Genomic DNA, 22,334 nt, shown 5'->3' on the forward strand with positions numbered 1-22,334 from the left:
AAGTTTTTAACTTATGAAATTAAACTTTTAATCTTAAAACAATTTAAAAATAATAATGTTGTAATGATTAAAAGTAAACTTCTATTTTGCACAGCAATGCCTAAAAGCATCATCAATATATTGTTAAATTAGTGTATCAATGCTAAATTCTAATATTTGAGTGGAAAAATCACTTTTCAATACAACGTTATTTTTTGTGCTAAATTTATCATATATTATACTTGGTGCAATATTAAATTTGTGCTAAATTTATCATATATTATACTTGGTGCAATATTAAATTTTGGCATATGCTAAATCAAGTATAATATACGTTAGCACAAAAAATAACATACTATTGGAGAAATTTTCCTACTCAAATGTCAAATGTTAGAATTACATTCTATGTCCACACTATTCAAGCAAAAAATAAGATGTCTTACCATTCCTATTCCACGCTAACTATCAAGCAAAAACGCTTAAGTTTCCATTATGTGTCAATCATATATATATATATATATATATATATATATTGCTAATCATGTGTCAATCATACTTGAACAGTGACCTCAAACTTCTTTTAAAACAAATGAATGAGAATTAAATAAACTTTTCTTAGAGTGTATCAGATTCTATAGCTCTACTTTTGTTACTTTATCATCTAGTCTTTACTTTAGAAATTCGTAGCTCTAGAATTGAGCCATGTCCCTAAGGCTTCTTCGGTTGCCATGTCTGCCTTTTTCTAAAAAGCTCATATGCTTCTTCTTTGGACCTTTCTTTTGTCTCTTTCCTTTCGGCTCTAATACGATAAAATCACCCCTTCTTGATGAGCTTTGTTTTTTCATCCCAGGAATTTGACCACTCCCAACACTCCTTGAGGTTTGTTTACTTACAGTCTTGCTTTTATTCGAATTCGTCAAATGGCTTTCATTGGAATCCAAATTATCTGTCCAATTTTCATTTATCCACATGGTGCCTAAACAATCTTATTATGACACGCATTTATTGGATTAAAACATTAATTTGTGAAAATGTCTATTAAAAAGCATTTCAAAAGTGTTGCCCTTAAAGTGTGTAAAAATTTTTATGGTATACTCTTTATTAATATTCTTTTTAATCAAATAATTATATTAATTAAATTGGTGTTAATTAAGAGTAATGAATAAAATCCAGACTCTGAGTTATAAGGATAAATTCAACAATTTTCTCTTTTGAAAATACCACCAAAAAAGGACCAAAACTTTCAACTCTCTCACTTATCTATCATCTTCTAGGCACAAAATCAAAAGGAACGTGTAGAAAGGTTTTCATGTTTCAGAAAGAAAAAAAAAAGGCATAATAATAATTTAAAAAAAAAAAAAGTGTTTGATGAAACACTTGGCCAGAGAAACAGTTAAAACCATGCTGAACAAGTCATTTTATTATCCAATTAATAAACATACAAAGGAATGTAGCAACTTGAGCTTACCATCCCCGATGCATTTTGCTAAAAGGGTAAACTGACCAATACCAAATATAATAACACAGCAGTTGGTCGGGGAAAAAAAAGGGCAAAAAAGTTGTATTCAGTATGCATTATCTAGTCAGTAAATGCTTCTCTTCCTCTCCAAGTCTCTCCAACCATTTTAGTCCCAAATCACATCCAGCTTTGGCTGCAATCTCAAACTGTTCTTTTGCCATCTCTACTCGATTCGTTGGACGACTTTCCAAGTCTTTTATTGCTCTTTTGGATAAAGGAATCCTTTTGGAACTTAATTTTGTTAGAGATTCTGGGAGTTCCACACCTGAGATTAATTAGTAATTAGTTCCTGGTCTACAAATAAACAGCACGCAAAACCGAAAGATCTAATGAGGACAAGATGAGAACATATTTCAGCCAAAAAAAAAAAAAGAAAAGAAAAGAAAAGAAGATGGGAACATATCATGAGCATAGCTAATATTCTTGAAACTAGAGTTACAAAGAAACATGAGCAGAAAGAAACTGACCTTTAAGAAGAAGGGACCCACATGCTATAGCAGCGCCGGCATGTCCCTGCATATTATCCAAGGACAGTAAATAATATGTACTGCTCTCTCTCTCTCTAAGAACAATTTACACTGGTTAAAGTGCATAAGAACAAATTTCAAAGTTTTTTCCCCTCTAATATGTAAATAATATGTACTGCTCTCTCTCTCTCTCTGAACAATTTACACTGGTTAAAGTGCATAAGAACAAATTTCAAAGTTTTTTCCCCTCTAACTTGTTTGAAAATTAAACTCAGCAATGCGACCTTACAAGTAGATAATGCAAAAATGGGTTAGAAAAACTAAAGAAAGTTACATTTCATTTGATTCCAATCATATGCTCATTACACGTACATCGGATTTTTTTACCCGTCCAGGTCATTTCATGGATCAGTTTCAGAAAATGTCCCTTAAAGAGATTCTCCATTTGAAGTTCGATTAGCTATTAATAACTAATAGTCTAATACATCGTTAGTTCACATAAATCCCGATCTTTTGAGCTTCATAATAAAATTGAATTAACCTACCTTTTCAGATGCCTTGTGAAAACACCATAGCGCTGAGTTCATGTCTCTCCTCACGCAATCTCCTGTCAAATATACAGCACCCAGAAGGTAAAGGGCACCTGGATGAAACTAAACATAGCGAGGTTGGGTGAGTTTTTGGTACACTATTTCTGTGCATAATTACTTGTGAAAATAAATAAATAAACAATTAAGAACTCTACAACAAAGAAAAATCACTACTGTATTGCCGTAGCAGAAACATACCTGGTCAGCAGCCTTCTCCAGATAATAGAAAGCTTGTTGATCAGATTGGACATATGGATTCTATCCGAAAACCAAGTGAACAAGCATTACAATCTTTAAAACATAAATTTTAAATTTGACCAAAAAAAAAGTATCAAATCTTGGAACTGGAAATTTTAAGCGGAAATCAGAAGCGTTTAGACCATAAAAGGTCATAAAGAAATGATTTTAACAACAAAGTGTGTGGGCAACTTTCTGAAGTGCTGCTCAAACAAGTGGATTCTATTCTAGCTTTCATTGCTACTGCATAAAGTCAGCCTAAAATTTCTTGAGGGCCAAACGGAATACAACTGCTTTACATGCACCCACAAAATATGACATGAAGGAACCTAACCTCAATTCTCATTCGGCAACCTAGTTCGTATTGTGCATCTCGATCGCCCATATTTGCAGCTTCTACTAACAATGCAGCTCCCCTAGTACAATGAAGGAAACAATCAGCTAAAAGTACATAGATGAAAAGGTTCAGAGCAAATAATGATCATCTGCAACTAAGGCTAATACGTAGCAAAAGTCATAAAGCATATACAATTATTCAACCACAAATTGGCAAAAAAGTAAACTTTGAAGATAATGTGAAAAACCGTGGCTCGCAAAGTCTAAAAATTAAAAAATTTAAATTTAAATTTTTTTAAAAAAAAAACCTACAAATTTTGTTTTCTTGATCATGCTAAACATTTTTTCCCTTGCATTTCTTTTGCTCAGAGCAATTATTTAACCTATAAACTGGTCTTTGTCTTCAACAGCTCTAGTACATCCATTCAACCGGATCCCACCGAAACCAAACTAGCTTAACCAGTTATCCTTCTTTTTTGTCCTTATGAAACATAAAGAGAACCCCCATAATCCCTTCTCTCTCTCTTCCTCTTTTTTTCGCCTTAAGTCGATATAGGCATACCATGGCACAACACAATAGTAATGACATCTTGAGCGCAACCGTTGCCAGCATCAAAGAAGAAACAGAATTACACCAATTAACAAATAAAATAGACACTTAAAGTAAGTACTACTTACACTGCTTTACAAGCCCCAGGGACATGATATTTCAAATGCAGTCTGGACAACCAATATCTAGCATGTGTATTCGAATTGTCTGCCTCTAGAGCCAACTCGAAATTCTCCTTTGCTGCCTGATTCACAGATGAAACATTAGACAAGAAAATACATTCAAATCAGCTCTTTTCACCAATACCAGATCAAGGTAAAGGTTTCAGTCATTCACGAAGTACTGCTCCTACATATACATGTAGATGTGGGAAGCATAACAAGGCATTTGTTCTATATACCAATGACTTTAAAAGGTATAACAAGGAATTTACTTACAGCAGACTAGTGTTACATATAAATATGTCATGCTATATCCCCTGTTTCTACATGTTTGTATAGGAACGGTCCTTGAAAGACTGAACTGAAGACATAGTACATACCCAATAGATTAGGATCCTTCTATCGTGCCTTCATGGCACCCATACTAGTTCACAAGTTTATTGTAACTTTTACAACTTCAACGCTGAAAGTTCACAAGTATGTCATTCAAATGCTCAAGTTGTTGTATTCTCTTTAAAATTCGCAAGTCTTATCATAACTCATACAATTCAAATGTTCTAAGTTCACAAGTTTCAATGTAAGGAACGCAAATTATCGTATTCTCGATACTAATGCCAGGAATTCTTTTCCCAGCACCATAGAAGTTATCAATAACATTCAATAAACCAGTTGCTTTTACCAGAGCATAAAAGACATGATGAAGAAATTACAACTTAAACTAAATCAAATTCTGCAACGAGTCCAAGAAAACAATCACAAATTAAATGTTTCAAAACCTAATTAATTCCATCCTAGTAACTATCACCAAATTTCAATCACACAAAAACTTATAATAATTACATAAATAATAAACAAACAATCAACATTTCTTCAACGCGTTAACAAAACATTTAATGAATTCATCAAATCCAGAGTGAAATCCAAGCTATGAAAAACGAGATTAGTTTTCGACAACAAAATCTATAAAATCATAATCATACTCTGAGAAGAGGAATAAGGCGTTTATCATGGAGCTCGGCGTAGTCAATGACTCTGTCAACTTCCTTCAGGGCGCTCCATCCTTTGGCTATAAATTCCATGGCCTTCTTGTTCCTGCTATGCATATCTCTCTGGAAGGAAGAAAAAAAAACCGTAAAATTGATTTCCAGAGACGTGTATTTGTTGGGAAAGTGGTGGGTTTTGGTATAAACCTTTTGGTTGAATAGAAGGAGACCAAGACTCTGACTAGGCCTGATGAAGAGCTTCTTCATCATTTTTCTTTCCCTGTAAGTGTGAAACCCACCGGTGACAATGGAGAAGACAAAGTTCAAGTGAGAGTGAAATGGGTTATTGGGCACCGGTAAGACCAATAGAGATTTTGGGCCATTCAGCCCAGTTCAGTTCATAGGGAATAGTAAGGTAAACTTGAAAAAAAAAAAAAAAAAGAATCTTAAAATATTTTGAGAATAGTAATTAGTAAAAATTACATAAGTAAATATTGTAAGGGATATTTTTATTTTATACCTTGTACTAGTTGAGAACGCATGCGATATTTTCCAAGTAAGAAGGAAAATTAAACATATCAAAAACCATTTAATAAACGACAATAAATTGCAAGTGACGAGAATACTCACGATAAAACCCACACATACTAGCATGTATGTATTGGTAATTAAGTCATGATTTCTTTGCTTGAATCAGTTCATTAGAAGGATATCAGCAATACACATGTACAGAAGTCTACAAGAATCATAAGAAGACTAAATATTTAACCTGATTCCACTACGGCCACTATTAAACCAAACTAAATATTGCAACTGTGAGACCACAACAACAATTCCAATGTAATGAAGAAATTTGACACAATTGCCAACTCTTAGCAGTTTTTCTCAAAGCTTTTACAATGGGCAAAGCATTAAAAGGGGAAAAAAATGAAATAGTGCACTTTTATAGTTACCTTCAAGGATTGGTTCATCCTTTGGACGGGATAGTTACTTCCCAATTAGGGAAAAAAATACAATCTCATTTAGAAAGAGTAACGTTAATAAGAAATTGGATGTGCATGGCATTGGTTGAACCACTTAACAATATAGTGCTAAGAGAATCGCTCATCACTAAAGTAATATGGCTAACATGAAACTATCTATGGCTAGTCCTGTATCATTGATTACTAAATGAACAAAAAAAAAAAATTATAAATCACAAGATTGTTTTGAGAAAATATTTATCTTTTACGAATCTGTCATCCCTTAGAACTCTGTGCACTTTTCCTCGAATACCAAGAGTCCATAACAATATAGAACAACGAGAAGTCATGCTTTCTGTTCTACTGATGAACAAAGCCCCATTGAGTGCAATTCATAGAGGGCCAACCTAAGTGCTGGAAAATGCTAAATAATAAGATAAAGCACCGAAAGAATAGGACAAGGCTCTCAAGATGATAAGTCTACAGAGCCACATAAGTCATTGCAATAGGCACTATTATAGAAGTAGAAATACAACATCAAGTGGATTATAATTACATATACTAATGATGCATACCTACTACTTTAGCAGTGACACCAAGCAAATCACTTCTTGAAGATCTCTGCATCACATAAAAGCAATAACACATCAACTGGAAATTACAGCAAGCCATGTTCCGTATTCTTCAGGCCAAAAACTCAATTCCTACATCTCAAAAAATAGTGATTCCAACAATGGAACCATCGAACTTTACGGTTTATTACAAGAAGCTATGGAACTACAAGATTTCTCATCCAACCTGAAACGATCTACACGGTAATCCATTTTATATGGAATTCATCAAAGATAAAAAGCAAGTTCCAAAATTTTCAATTTAGAATCTCCAATCTTTATTCAAATAAATTAAACAAAGAAAACTATGCAGACAACATATATTTCTAAATAGAATCCTTGCTTCTGTTGTTTAACATAGTGTAAAATGACAGAACAAGTGAGCCAAGCCAACAGCAAACAACGTATTGAAAACCTTCAAAATTGAACATCTTCCCAAATGAAAAATCCCAAAAGCCACCATCAATGGTGGCATTAAGTATGCATGTGAAAATATATACTGTCATACCTATTTATATTTTATCATTGCTATTCTAATGAAACGCCTTTAACCAAACTTGAATGACAGATCGCATTCTGCTCGCATAAATTCACAACTTCCTCCCTTTTTCATTCCTCTTTGTCCCAATTTCCTAATGTCCCCAAAATGAAAACCCCACCAAACACCTCCATTTTTCCAGAATCTCTCCCTCTCCCCCCCAAACACACCCATCTCAATTTTTCTTCCCATTCTACCCAAATCACCTCAATCACATCCCTATACGTATTAGAAATTACAAGCACAACCATTTTACATATAAGACACAAAAACACATAACAAAAAAAAAAAAAATTGTGCAGCTCGTAAACCCAAGTGACTATTGGTGGCCTCTCTAACTCAACAACACCAAGCAACACATCTAAAATCAATGGTGAGTCAGATCTGACTCCAAATTAAAGCATCTAAAACCTATTATACAAATAATAAAAATAAAAATAAAAATAAAAAAATGACAAACAACACTGAAACCGAAAAACAAAGGAAACTCAAATCCAAGACGCGTTCATTCATGAACCAATTGAAAACCATCAGACCCATGACGGGGTTCGGAAAAGGTTAAATAAAGAAGCACAGTCAAATACAAAGTTGCTGAAGAAAAAGGCACCATTTGCAAATCTGGAACAATATGAATGAACCCAAAACAGAAAAATTCATCAGTAATTTTTGCTCATCAAAGTAACTAAGGGTCTGTTTGTTTCACGTAATCTTTGCTACAGTATTTTCTTCTCCCAAAAAATTTTGAATTTCAAAAGTCAGAATGATAAATCATGGTTTGAACTCATGAACTAAACGGACCCTAATGCTTCAGTTTTCACACGAAAAGGAGAAAAAAAAAAAAAAAACTTAAAAGCAAGAACTGGTTAGCCCCAAGAGAAGTTAAAGAGACAGAAAATGACAAACTCTGTGAAAACGCAGCCAAAGAGAGATCAATCAATTGGAAACAAGAGTAAAGAAAAACAAAGGAGATGAAAATTAGATAATCAAGTACACCAACTATGAACCTTACAATTCACACAACAAATTATGATGATTAAAATGATTAAGCGGATTTTGAGCTTCGATCACCCTAGGTTTTGATTCTGGGGATTAAAGAAATCCAAATAGTTTCTACAACAGAACATTCAATACCAGATAGGCAAACATAATCAAAACACAATAAAGCAACCATCAAAACATTGAACAAAATAAAATCCAGAAAGAGAGAGAGAGAGAGAAGAAGAAGAAGAAGAAGAAGAAGAAGAGGAGGGAGAAGCACAAACCGGGAAGAAAAGTAAACGTCCACGACTGAGCAAGGAAATGGGTCCGGAGAAAGTCTTGTGGGAAAACGAGAGACAGAGGAAGTGCAGCAAAGAACAAGAGAAGGAAAGATTGAAAGGCGTGAAAGACGGCAACGAGAAATGAGAAGTAGTAGTTAAAAAAAAAAAGGGAGAAAGAGGAAAATAACTTATCTAGTTATAAACCATAATTTGATAAGTTTGTTCATAATTTATCTGGTTATGAATTATAACTTGATAAATTTATTTATAATTTATCTAGTTATAAACTATAACTTGACAAGTTATGACCTATTAATTTCTATAATTAAAAATTAGCCTATATACTTTCTTAAGCTTTTCGTATTTTCTACTATTTCCGTTGAAAAAACAAAAAAAGTGTGTGAAAAGTATCCCAAGTTTCAGCTAAATACAAGGTGCCCGTTTGAAACCGTTTGTTCGTATTTTGAAAAGTGAAAAATAAAAATGGTAATGAAAACAAAACGACATTTATAAATTTGAGTTTTATTATAGTAAAAAGTGTTTAAAAATAATTTTTGTTACAGTAAAAAATTTTCACATAAAATTACATCTCAACTCGAATCAGCGAATTAAACAGATCGTAAATATTTTTAAAATGAAAACGAAAATCATAAAAATAATTTTTGTGATAAAATTAAAAAACAGTTGAAAATTATTTTTTTTTATTTTTTAATATTTATTAATAATATTATAATATATTAATTAATATATACGGTTTCACTTTTTAGAATGGTCTTTAGTCAGGTACTAATAAAAATGCCTGACTGATCGGTCAGTTTTTATGGCCGTCGGATTGAAATTTAGACGATGTAGATCGAAAAGTTTATTTCTCAAAAGACCTCTTCCTTTCTCAAACGCACGAGCACTCCCAAACCCACTTCTCTCTCGACTTCCCTCGACCTTCCTTGAGCTCCATTGACCTCCTCCGTAGCCACCTCGCCGCCGGTGACTTCTGACAGGCGGACGAGGCCGCATCCCGACAACTCCCACAACCAAACCCACTTCTCTCTCTTCCTCCACCCTCACATTTCCTCTCTCGTCAAACACCACCATTTCCTCCTCTTTCTTGGCCGTCGTTTCCTCGACCGCCTCCACAAGCATCTTGTTGTAATTTATAATAATAATTCTTATTCTTATTGTTGAGAAAGAAGTAAGATTCTTTTTACATAGATTTTTTTTTCTTTTGGGGATTTTGATTTGATTTTTAAGGGGCTAGGGTTTCCTTCTTTTTCTTATATTTTTTTTTCCTATACTTTACTCTTCTATTTTATTGCTTGTTTATGATTTTATTATAGGAGGTACGAACTCACACGTTGTGGGTCGTTGATTTTTCTTGATTTCCTTATCTGGGGTTCGTGATTTTGAAAGGGCATTTGTGCGAAAGATTTTTGGGTTCTGTCTCGTGAAGTCGTTACAAGCACAGTTTTGATCTGATTTCCAGAATATCCAACGCAAAGACCAGATATCACGATAAATTTTTCTTTTTATTTGGTTATGAATTCTACATCTTGTTAGTTTTTGATACTTATTTGGCACCTGAAACCTGTGTATCAGGGCCGTCTTCCAAAGAATTTCAGGGGACGCAAGTCAGATATTGTTTGGTCAGGAAGTCCTTGGATGTGTGGTAAGCAGCTCAAGCATTACCCTGCTTTCTGTAGGAATGGGATTACGATAGCGGTAAGAATCTAGTAACTGAGCGGAATGTTGTGAATGAGGTGTTTGAAACTTAGAAAGTACATAAAGTGAAAGAGAAAATTGCATTCTTTCTATCTCCTTGTTCTTTTGGTCTAACATCGCTCTCTGTTCTTGATATCCAGGTTCAATCTTTTGTCTTTGTCATGGCAAATGGAGAGAATCACTACATTGCTTATCTGGAAGACATGTGTGAGGACAAAAGAGATCAGAAAAAGGTCAAAGTGAGGTGGTTTCATCATAATCAGGAAGTCAAGGGGGTTGTTCCGCTGTGAAATCTGCACCCGAAAGAAGTTTTTATCACACCATATGCACAAGTCATCAATGCAGAGTGCGTCAATGGTCTTGCCACGGTCTTAATTCGTGAACATTGAAAAATGCTTAGTTGCAATTCCTCATGGTTCCGTGGCCAAAGATGAGGATGGATATGACAATCTCGAGGTATGAAGATCATCATGGTGATGACAATGGCAGCAAAGAAGACATGAAAGAGCTTGAAATCCCCAATGAGAGCTTAAAAGCAATTAAAATGATGGAAGTGACGGTATGAGATGTGTCTAACATGAGTGTTTTTTTCCCTTCTTAGTTTAGAGTCTCTGTAAATAGTTACAAGGTCTTTTGGTGGGGGAAAACGAAAAACTCATTCCATTCCTTTGAAAATTTCGAATTGGTGGCTTCTGTAGTGTACAGTCACAGGTGTTAGGATTTTATGACCACCTGATTTTAACTAACTATATTAGAAAGATAATTTGGTTAGGAACCTCGTAAATGAACCATTCAGTCCTCATGCTTCCATGAAATGACTGAGTATGTGCTTGCTTCTTGTACCTTTGTGTAAAGTTTGAAGTTTATAATGTTGTATAAGATTAAAATTTTCCTTTAGAACCGTCAGAAAATTAACTTGTTTATGACTTGGAAACATGCTCAAAATTAGGCTCATATTGTGACAGAACTGTAGTGAAAATTGCATACAAAGACAAACGGTTTAAACACACATTTGTTATGCCTTTGAACATACATCACTCTCGTGGGTTATTTTCTCATTTTTCTCTTCAAAACAAAGAAAAACTAACAACAAAGAAAAGAAGAAAGAAAATCATAGTGACTAGTTGCCCTGATGCCTTGCGGATCCGGTAAAGCCTTGTGATCGAATTATGTCCATGAATCAAGAAATGAAGGTGGTGGGATCAGAACTAAAGTCGGAGCCATTGTTGCCCGTCGATGAATTCTGTGCTTATGTAAGGCCTTATTTGGTCGTAGCTGAAGGGCTTCATCCACGGCACATGCATGTGTTTTCTTGTGGGAGATCTCTGTGATGTACTGCAATTGCCCCACCAAATGAAGCCGTTGACTGTAGAACACAATCTTATTGTTCCACAAGACCAAACTCTTATTATCAGAAGTTAATCTAAAATACAAAAGAAAAATGATGTTAACAATTGTTATGAGTTTATTAGTAACTTTATCAGCAAGAAACAAACGAGAATTGTGGGGGACAAAAGTGCAAAAAGCCTAAAAGCTTTTGTGAACGAAAAACAAAAGATACATAGATGAAATTCCACACAGGATTCTCTTGTGAAAACGAATAAAAGAGGGTTTGAGTTGTTACCTTGTAGAGTGATCTAGCTCTACCAAAGATGAAGTCAACACTTCCTTGTATGTAAGACTGAAAAAAGTAGTGTGATCCAACGTCATCCAAGAGAGCTTCAAGCCTAAAATCTTGACTACAATAAGAGTTTTGGGTGAACTCTTTTGATGTAACTCAAATTTGTAGTTTTAAATGGTTTGTAATATCTACTTTTTAGAAAAATAAAATATTCCAAAAATATAATATTCAGACAACTTATAATTTACAATTACATCAGCATGCTTTTTTTAGTATTCAAGCAAACTACTATACAACTTTTATTCTCACCTGTGATAATTCTAACTGCATCCGCATTAATTACTAAACAACGAACGGCCAGCGTGTCACTTTACATGTTTCTACATCACGTTGTACACCTCTATAAACATTATATCGATAATTATAGGTGTCTCCCCACATTACCTAAACAAATTATAGGTGTCTCCTCACATTATTCTTTCCATATTCAATCTCCTATTTGTGTCTCGCTACTAATTCTTTCCAACTTGTTAGAACGACAACAATATTCAATCTCTAAATGACCAAAGACTTTTTCAAGCAAAAATAACTTCCAAGACAAGTTCAATAACATGAAATACAACAAATCGGCCAATATACATATTAATACGTTATGTGTTCACTTAATTGCTATAAAAAATACACGTTTCCATAATTAATATACATTGCCGCTTACGTTCATTAATATGAAATACAACAAATCAACCAATATACATATTAATACGTTATGTGTTCACTTAATTGCTATAAAAATACATGTTTACATAATTACGATACATTGTCGCTTACGTTCATTAACATGAAATACAATAAATCAGCCAATATACATATTTTGATGCTATGTGTTCACTTAATTGCTATAAAAAATACATGTTTTGAGGATTAATATACATTGTCGTTTCTTATAACTTAACATATACATCTTTACATGTAAATATACACACCTTACATATAAATATACACAAAAACAGCAGAATTATACATATGATGTTTCAGTCCGACAAACAGTGAGTGCCGGATTAAAGACCTTGCCTCACTTTTTTATTATACTCAAAATAATCTTTTAAAAAACTAATTAAACGCAATTTCAGAATCGGTCTCAAAATAATTCTCAAAACAATCTCATTTTTACTTTTTATTGAAAACAAAGGGGGTGTTCCTTTGTCCTATTGAGTTAGGTGACTTGAGTGTAGATTTTGAGTTGGGTTTGAGTTATAACTTGAGTTGAAGTTGTAACTTGAGTTTGTGTTTGGTTGTGTACATTTGAGTTATGGTTGAGATAAGAATCTTTTTGAGTTTGTGTTTGAGTGAGTCAAAACTTGAATTTGTATTTAGATAGTATTTTAATAAAAACTCAATGCTAATGGAAAATTTTAATAGGGTATATGGGTGGGGTTTTATTCTTCTTTTCGTTGTCAACGCATAGAAAAAAAATCATCTCAATCAGAATTAAAACGAAAAAGTTATAGCATTTTTAAGAATAGAAAAAATACTGTTCATTAATTTGAGTTTGAGTTTCTGAACTCGAGTTGAAGGAGAAACTTGAACTCAAGTTTTAGTCCCAAACTCGAGTTCAAACTCGAGTTCAAACTTAAAAAAACATGAACTTGAATAAAGTTGTAACTTGAATTGCTTTTTGAGTTTTTAACTAAAAAAAAGGCTGCCAAACAGCCCAAAATCATTTTATAACTAATTCCAAACGCACCTAAAATTTATCCTTCAGTTTTTGACAATCTAAAAAGTATCCCATATGTTTTCTAAATCATCCAAAAACCATCCCTTCTTTTGACTTTCTTTGAAAAGTATAATATAAAAATACAAACATATCCCTCATGAGTAATGTCCATCCAATTTATCTTATAAACTTAAAACTATTCGAAAAATAAACTTGATTTGATTAGGTTTTTTTCAGTTTGTTAATATATTGATAAGTTAAATTTGTTTTTAAAATAGTTTTTAGGTAAAAGATTAAGGGATTTTCTTCAGTTGGTTAATATATTGATAAGTTAAATTTTTTTGTTAAAAAATAGTTAGAAAAACTTAGCTCATCGGTGCTAGAGAATCTCTCAAAGATTAAACTAAAAAACTAAAAAGCAAGGAAAGCTCCCTCAAAAACTCTAGCAACTCACAGTTTAACAAAACCAAACTGACATTATGATAATAATTAAAGAAACCCAATCGGGTGTTGGGTCTTGCCATAGTCGATGAGCATAGGCCGTAGATCCACCAAAGTTGTAGATATTGGGATTGGATGCTTCTGGCCCTGTTTGTTTCCCATCTCGTTTTCATTTTTCACGATTTTTGAGAATGAAAAATGAAAACGCGTAAAGAAAATGCGTTTGGCATCAAATTTTCAAAAAATAAAAAACAAAAACGTTCTTGTCCTTATATGAAAATCTGAAAACAATTTATTTCCATTTTCATTCTTCCGTTTTCGTTTTCTCTCTTCAGCCCTTTCACTCTACGACCGTGCGACTGCGCGCCCTCCCCCCACTCTTCTGCGACTACGCCCCGCCGTCTGCACTGCCCGCCCTGCCGTCTGCGACTGCCCCCCCCTGCGCGGGCCACCACCCCACCACTCTTCTTCTTCTTCGACTATCGTTAACATTTCCTAACTAACATATATAATGTTATATTAATATATTTATTTAATATATTTAATATTATTATTTATTTAATATTACTATTATTTAATATTTATTTTCAGAAATGATTCCAAAATGAAAATAAAAACGTTTTTATTTTCATTTTCATACATAAAATAAAATCACTTTGGAACTAATTTCAAACGCACCCTCTGTGTCGTTTGAGATTGGGATTGGATGTTAGAGATTTGGAGTGTTTTTTTTTTTTCCTTTTTTTTCTGCTTGTGTATAAATTGGGTTTTGATTTGGTTTTTGAAGATGATGACGATTTGGTTTTGTACATGCAATTATTCTAAGTTCTTATTTATATTTATATTTATTTATTTATTTTAAGGAAAATCCTTTTCGTTTTATGTTTTTTTTTTTTTTTTGCAATACTAAGGGATATATATAACTTATTTTTTTAATAATATATATAATTTAATATTTTTTTTCGTTTTATGTTTTCTTAAATGCTTATAATTTATTTGATATATATTTCATTTCCTTAGTGATGTAGAAGGTTTGACCAGAAGGACACTTTGGCCATTTTAAAATTATTAAATCACTTTAATCAACTAAAGTAAATATACAGGATACTTTTTGGATTATCAAAAATTGAGGGAGAAATTTTCTCAGTGTTTGGTAGATGAATTTAGAATTATAATTCTGGATCATGATTTAAAACCAGTGTTTATTTACAATAATTCTGAATTATGATTCAGAATTAGTGTTTGGTTTGGATGATTCTGAATTATGATTCAGAATCTAATGTGATGTTTTAAACTAGAACTCATGATTCTAAAACCATCCCCATCTTTATTCAAGGTGATTCAAAACCCTGATTCTGAATTATTATTTAAGAATTATGATTTGAACCCAAAATCATGAATCATGGTTCTGGTTCAGAATCATTCTGATTTGAATTATCGTACTAAACGAACCCTTTGTATTTAACTAAAATTTAAGGGATATTTTTAAAATTTTCTCGAAAAAAGGCTGTGGAACGCAACGACGCTTATTTCCTATATTCCTCCTTGATTTTGAATCATGATTCATGATTCTCTACAATATTTTCTCTCACAAAAAAATATACGTAAAACGAGAATGATTCTGAATTATAATTCTGAATACATAAATCAAACGTCCTCTCAAAAATTCTCACTCACGCGCCAAAGATTTTGCTGGGTCCTCGATTAGAAACCCATCCGCAACTAACGTCGGAAATTCCCACCCACGCCAAAGGTTCCGCTGGAGCCTGGATCATCTTTCCTTTAGAAACCCATCCACACCTAGTGCTGAAACTTTAGACGGGCCGCCCGTGACCACCGAAAAGTCTGAATTTTTGCCCGATGACCGAACCCAAATTGCCCAAAAATTCAGGCTGCCCGACCCGACCCGAAAATTGCCCATGGACGGGCTTCGGGCAGGGGATGCCTGCCCGATGCCCGACCGGCTGCCTGAATTTCATTTTTTTTATATTATATTTTTATGTTGTATAAGTATTTGTATAATTACAATGTGTATATTACAATTTGAAATTTGAAATGAACACACGAACTATATAAAAAAAAATTACTTCTTCATTGATTTTTAAATTTGTAATTCATGATTGTCTCGTTAAAAACCTTACCAAGAAAAAACCCAATTAGAATAAAAACTTGGTAAGGAAAAAAGAGTGCAATCATTGTGGGACGAATTAAAATTTGACGAACTTACAAAGTCTATACAAGATTACAATAAACACTATACAAATTAGAAATTCCAAAGTAAATAAATATTTACAAATTAGAATAATAAAATTTGAAGCAGAAGGATCGTCTTGAAAATTAAAAGTTAATCTATTAAATTCGTCGATCCATTCTTGGTTTGCCGGTGAGATTGTATCGTGTAAGCGTTGGTCGGAACAGTCCCAATCCTTGATGCACACCAAAGCTTCAACAATATCCTACTGTAATGCATTTCTCTGTTCTTCAAGTATTCGGCCGGTTGTACTGAATGCTTGTTCAGCTGCAACAGTGGAGACCGGGATTGAAAAAATATCCATTGCCAGTCGTGTTAGGATCGGCCAAGTTAATGCTCGTGCCCTCCACCACTCAACCAAATCAAACACCTCACTACTGTCTACAACTAAGCCCTCACTCAGGTATGCCATTAACTCGTTGAATCCGCCGCCACCTCTTGATGAAGATCCACTTCTACTCCCAGATTCTTCTTGACCTTGACTCGTCGTCGTCGTCTTCTTCTTCTTCTTAGACAACCCGAAAACATTCAAGAATGAATGCGGATTGTCATCTCGTTGTTGCGGTTGTTCAACACGAGGTGTGTTTCTAAACCTACTTTCGTAAGAGATATATAGAGAATATATTTTTTCCTTTATAATAGGAAATTGGTCAGTAGTGTCAATAGCTAAAAATTCACCTAAGTTATCTAATCCAATTTCTAAACCTTCTAATTTTAATCTAAGGTCAAAAATAACACCGAAACCATACAACATGGGTAATTTAGACCAATATTTTTTAAACTTCTTTTCCATAGAGGCGATAGGAACTCTTAAAACCTCGTGTGTCCTAAATTCACTAAATAAAATAGACATTCTTAAAAGTTCTCCTAATGCTAATGGTGAAGTTGGGTAATAAGTTCCACTAAGCTTTAAGGTAACGTCGTGAAATCTACCTAAAAAGTTATACAAAAGTTCGGCAATTTGCCAATCAGTTTCATCTATAAATCATGTTCCTAATTTTACACTAACATAATTTGTTATAGCATCTTTATAGGGGATGCATTGTTCAAGCATTATGTAAGTGGAGTTCCATCTTATGGGCATATCTAAAGCTAATGCTCTAGGATTTTGATTATATGCTTGTAGAAATCTAAACCAATCTTGTATTTTTTGATTACTACCTTGAATCCAAGCAATGTTATCTCTAATTCTTTTAATATGACCTGACATTGATTTTAAACTGGACTTTACTATTAAATTAATTATATGACATGCACAACGTTGGTGGAAAATATCATTATTACCGAATAAACTTAAATCATTTTCAAAAAGTTCTATTGCTTTAGTATTCGCAGTTGCATTATCTAATGTTATGGCCATTATTCTATCTCTTAAACTATATTCATCAATAACAGATAAAATTGTGTTATATATTAAATTGGCAGTATGTGATCCTATAACACATTTGAAACCTAAGATTCTCTTATCCAAATCAAAACCTTTATAATAATGTCAGGTTACAGTTAAATAATCCTTGTTGGCAACGGCGGACCAAATATCCGCCGTTAACGCAAAGCAACCACTAGTAGAGTGTAGAAGGTTGATTAATGCTTCCTTTTCTTGTTTATATAATTTTAATGCATCTTTCCTAAGAGTAGTTCTAAAAAAAAATTGTGCATTAGGATTATGTACAATTTTAATATAACGTTGCCAATTTCTTTGTTCAGTAAAACTTAGTGGTTGATCTAATGTGGCTATTAATCGTGTCATTTCCATACGATCAACTTGCGGATCATATTTCCACGTGCTTAGACCGCCGGTTTGGCAGTCAAACGATAATTGCGTTTGGCGGAGATCAGCTCCGAATCCTTACTTTTGAAGACACTTTTCAGAGTGTCTTCTTAAGTGTGTAGTGCCGTGAATAATGTTACCTTGTAATTTCTCACCACAATATTTACATTGAGCTACATATTTAATGTTACCGTTATTGTCGACCTCCTCGAATGTGTTGAAGTGCTCCCAAACTGCTGAGGTGCGCTTGCATTTCTTCGTAGAACTTGCAACACTTGCACTAGCACTACCGCTTGCCTCTCCTCCACGGCCACTTGTGCCACCACCATTACGTCCCCGACCTCTAGTATGTCCACCAGGGGTCGGATTTGTAGTTTCATCATCAGCAACTCTTTCCATAGTTTGCGATTCTTACATTTGAAAAACATTAGGAAATTGCCCTTCTTCGATGTTGAATTGGGCATCAATGGGAATATCACCACTATAACCAGAAGAAGTCATTATAAAAAATAAGAGAGATTGAGAGCGCTTTGAGAGAGCTTAAGAGAGATCGAGATTCGAGAGAGATTTAAGCGAGATTAAGAGAGATTTGAGAGAGATTAAGAGAAATTGAGAGAGATTAAGAGAAATTGAGAGAGAATGAGAGTTTTTGGGTGAGGAAAATGGTTGGGGGAGGGGGGGTATTTATAGGAAAATTTTTGGGTTGAAAAAAAAAATGTTTCCCCCAAAAATTCGGGTCCAACGGCTACTATATTTTCGGGTAGTTCGGGCAAAAATCGGGCAGGTCGGGCAACGGTAAGAAATCCGACCGTTGGATTCAAAATTTTTGGCAAAATTCAGGTTCGGGTCGGGTTCGGGCAAAAAGACCCGTTTTTGTTCAAAATTTGGGCAATTTTCGGGCAACGGTCAAAAAAATTCGGGCAGTTCGGGCAAAAATCGGGCAACTTCGGGTATTGCCGGAAAATTCAAAAAAATTCTGGCGAACGGCGGGGGATGACTTCTCCACGGTAGCGGGCTGTCGGGGGGATTAATATTTTCGGGCTACCCGAGCCCGTGCCCGAAAAAAACCGTGGTCGGGCGACGAGAGAGGCCTGCCCGCCGTGCCCGAAAATTTTCGGGCACCGGGCATGCCCGCCGCCTGATGTTTCAGCACTGTCCACACCTAGCAGATAGGTATAGATATGGATATACTTTAAGGGTAAAACTGGAAAAAAAAATAGGATTGATTTGCTCTAATGGAAATTTCTTTTTATTTTTTCTTAGAGAATTTTTTTGGTGTTTTCTCTTTTTTAGAACACTGATGTTCTCTGCTTATCAACTGTTAGATCTGTATTATTTTTTTAATTTAATTTGAATTTTGACCAGATTTAATACAGATCTGACGACTAATAAATAAAGGACACAAGCATTTTTAAAAAAGAGAAAACGTCATAGAAAGTCTCTTTTTCTTGATTTTTTTCCTTCAAAAGTCCCTTTATTTTGGTAACGTTCTCGATCCTCTAAAATAGCATATTATGTAAAATGTATCTAATCTACAATATATTTACAAGCATTAAGAATTATGAACCAATAAACCTATAAATATTTCAAATTTTAAGAACCAAGAAATGATTAGTTTAATGAGACCTACTCTATGGAACATAGCGCACATTAATTAAAAACAATTAATGCAAGAACCTGATAAGAATCACAAAGAGGAAAGCAATGAAGAGAACAACTTTTAATGACAATAGTGCAAAATCTGAAACAAATATCAACTAAAACCAACATTAGAATAAGTAGAGAGTCGAGGATTTGGAACTTTAATCAATTAAAAGAACGGTTTCCCAGTAAACAAAAGACAATACAGGAATGAAAGACAACAACTCTAAACAATCTGTGTGAAGCATAAGAACACATAATGGCCACTCTAAATTGGATACGAAACCAAAGTCCAGATGTATAATGTTTAGTAAGAATGAAAACAAACCAAAAATCATTTAGGGCTAATTTCATTCACATATTTAAAACTATAATTCTGATTTATCATATTTTTTTCTCACAAAAATTTAAATAAAAAAATTTCCACTAATGAGTTTTCTAACAAAATTTAAATTCAAACCAAAATCATTAACTTAAACCTGCAAATTAAATGGGTTATTAACAAAAAACAAAAACAAAAAACAAACAAAATCAACCTATTTTCGGTAGCTGGATGGCTTAGGGAATGGCGTCAGGGGCTAGTGGCTCTGGGGGACGACGCCCTTGCACTGACTGCGGCTGAGGATGTGCCTATGGGGTTGAGGCCAATAGTGTAGAAGAAGATCTCTAGATTATTATTATTTTTTAACAAATATAAATATACGGCTCAAATTTGGTGGTCTCAAAACAAGGGTTAATGTTAAATGGGGCACTTTTATCATTTTATTTTTAAACTTAACATAGATAAGTACACTAAGAGCTTATTCGTTTGTATTTTTAAGTTATAATGACTTAAGTATTGATCTTGAGTTGAATTTGAATTATAACTTGAGTTGAAGTTGTAACTTGAGTTTTTATTTGGTTGTGTACATTTGAGTTATGGTTTGAGATGCGAATCTTTTTGAATTTGTGTTTGAGTGAGTCAAAACTTAAATTTGTATTTAGATAATATTTTAATAAAAAACTCAATGGTGATGAAAAATTTTAATGTGGTATATGGGTGAAGTTTTATTCGTTTTTTCGTTGTGAACGCATAGAAAAAATAATAATCTCAATCAGAATTAAAACGAAAAATTATGGCGTTTTTAAAAATAAAAAAAATAATGTTCATTAACTTGAATTTGAGTTAGGAACTTGAGTTAAATAGGGAATTTGAACTCAGATTTTAACCTCAAACTCAAGTTCAAATTCAAATTTTACAAAAGAACATGCCCTTAAATAAAGTTGTAACTTGAGGTCAAAATTTTTTTTTTTTTTTTAGTTTAGGTGCAAAAGAACAAGCCCTAAGTGTTTGACATAATTTTTTTAGAAACAGAATCATTAATGATACTCTCTATTATGGCAAAAAATCTCGTTGATATTTGTATTTTTAATTATATTAATACGATACATTTAAATTTAAAGAAACATTTTGTCGATACCCTCAGACTGACTTTTGAGACATGAAAATGTTCATTCGACTATTCTCACTAATTAACAATAAATTACTAATTTTTTTAAAAAGTAAAGAAAATCTTTAAAACATAAATATGAAAAATCAAAATAAGTTTAAATGTTTTAGAAAATACTTTTAAAGTTATTAGTTTCTTTTTAATTAATAAAAAGGGCAGCTTAGATATTATGAGGTTGTTCTTTTGCAATAAAACTCAGAAAAAATTTAAACTCGAGTTATAACTTTATTTAAGTTCATGTTCTTTTGTAAATTAAATTTGAGTTTAAACTCGAGTTTAGGGCTAAACTCGAGTTTCAGTTTTCTCTTCAACCTGAGTTCATAAACTTGAATTCAAGTTAATGAACAATATTTTTTCTATTCTTAAAAATGTCATAACTTTTTCGTTTTAATTCTAATTGAGATGATTTTTTTCTATGCATTCACAACGAAAAGACGAATAAAACCCCACCCATATACCCTACTAAATTTTTTTATCACTATTGAGTTTTTATTAAAATACTATCTAAATACAAATTTAAATTTTGATCCACCCAAACACAAACTCAAAAACATTCTCAATTCAAATCATAACTCAAATAATGTGCACATCCAAACACAAACTCAAGTTACAACTTTAACTCCAGTTATAACTCAAACTCAACTCAGGATCATCACTCAAGTCATCCTAACTCAAAAATGCGAAAGAACAACCCCTATATGTATCAAAAACCAGTCTCAAAGTACCAAAATAACGTTTCTTAAAAAGTCAAGACACAATTCTAATATTATTAAAAACACAGAGTTGTAACACCTTGAAGAATTAATTGAGATTAATTAAGGTAATTGAGATTATTAGAGTGCCTAATCTGGATTATTAATTGAGTTTAATTAATAAATGTTTCTGACACGTGTGAGTTTAAATAGTTCCAAGGTATTTGAAGTATTCTTAGTAATTTCTTTTAAACCAGAAGTGTGTATGGACGCATTTCTGGACTGCTTTTAAAAATATTGTACACATGCCTTTTCTTTTTCCTTTTCTTTTCTTTTTCCTTTTCTTTTCTTTCCTTCCTTTCTCTTTCCTTTCCCATGCACTCTCTCTCTCTCTTTCTTCACTCTCACTACCGTGCTCTCTCTCTTTCTTTCTCACTCTCATTTTTTGTCCCAAATCAAACGGATCTTGAACCAAGGAATGATTTAAAGAAGTTTTCAACGTCAAGAGAAGGATTCGAGATAAGATTACTGAAAGAACCTCTCTTGAATCTCATGTTTTTGAATTTCAAAACTTATTTTTGGTTCAAACCGAATTTTGATGGTTTTTTAGCAAAACTAGAGTAGAAATTGGAGATCTTGGGTTCTTTGGACTTGTTTTAGGACCTAGAACCCAGATCTAGTGGTTTCCCTTTGAAAAATCTCGATTTGGGACTGGATTTGCAGGTTTTGGATTGATTTTCGCGAGCTTCTCTCGCGCAGCTGATTCCACCGGTCGACCAGTGCGGTCGACCGGATCACATGGAAA

The 22,334-nt window shown here is 33.4% G+C and overlaps 1 protein-coding gene and 1 long non-coding RNA gene across 2 annotated transcripts; one reads left to right on the plus strand and one right to left on the minus strand.

Annotated features, from left to right (window-relative positions):
- Positions 1–1,367: 1,367 nt before the first annotated feature.
- On the minus strand, positions 1,368–8,298 carry LOC21389712. Its single transcript, XM_010095424.2, has 10 exons — positions 8,196–8,298; positions 6,360–6,405; positions 5,030–5,102; positions 4,820–4,948; positions 3,807–3,922; positions 3,127–3,208; positions 2,754–2,813; positions 2,511–2,618; positions 1,966–2,011; positions 1,368–1,763 (listed from the first exon to the last, which is right to left on the minus strand). The coding sequence occupies exons 3-10, from the start codon at positions 5,090–5,092 to the stop codon at positions 1,555–1,557; spliced, it is 813 nt and encodes a 270-aa protein (XP_010093726.1). The 5' UTR covers positions 5,093–5,102; positions 6,360–6,405; positions 8,196–8,298; the 3' UTR covers positions 1,368–1,554.
- A 732-nt stretch (positions 8,299–9,030) lies between these two features.
- On the plus strand, positions 9,031–10,750 carry LOC21389714. Its single transcript, XR_002901984.1, has 3 exons — positions 9,031–9,381; positions 9,527–9,908; positions 10,049–10,750. It is a non-coding gene; the product is annotated as an uncharacterized LOC21389714 (long non-coding RNA).
- Positions 10,751–22,334: the final 11,584 nt, after the last annotated feature.

The sequence above is a fragment of the Morus notabilis genome, unplaced genomic scaffold (assembly GCF_000414095.1).
Source record: "Morus notabilis unplaced genomic scaffold, ASM41409v2 Scaffold515, whole genome shotgun sequence".
NCBI lineage: Eukaryota > Viridiplantae > Streptophyta > Magnoliopsida > Rosales > Moraceae > Morus > Morus notabilis.

What these genes read in the sequence shown, in the direction of transcription:
- LOC21389712 (XM_010095424.2), bottom strand. Translation starts at nt 5,092, where the DNA reads ATGATGAAGAAGCTCTTCATCAGGCCTAGTCAGAGTCTTGGTCTCCTT. An exon ending in CCTGGGGCTTGTAAAGCAGT is followed by an intron (nt 3,209 to 3,806) that starts GTAAGTAGTACT and finishes TCATTGTACTAG; the next exon opens with GGGAGCTGCATTGTTAGTAG. An exon ending in GTTGCCGAATGAGAATTGAG is followed by an intron (nt 2,814 to 3,126) that starts GTTAGGTTCCTT and finishes GTTTTCGGATAG; the next exon opens with AATCCATATGTCCAATCTGA.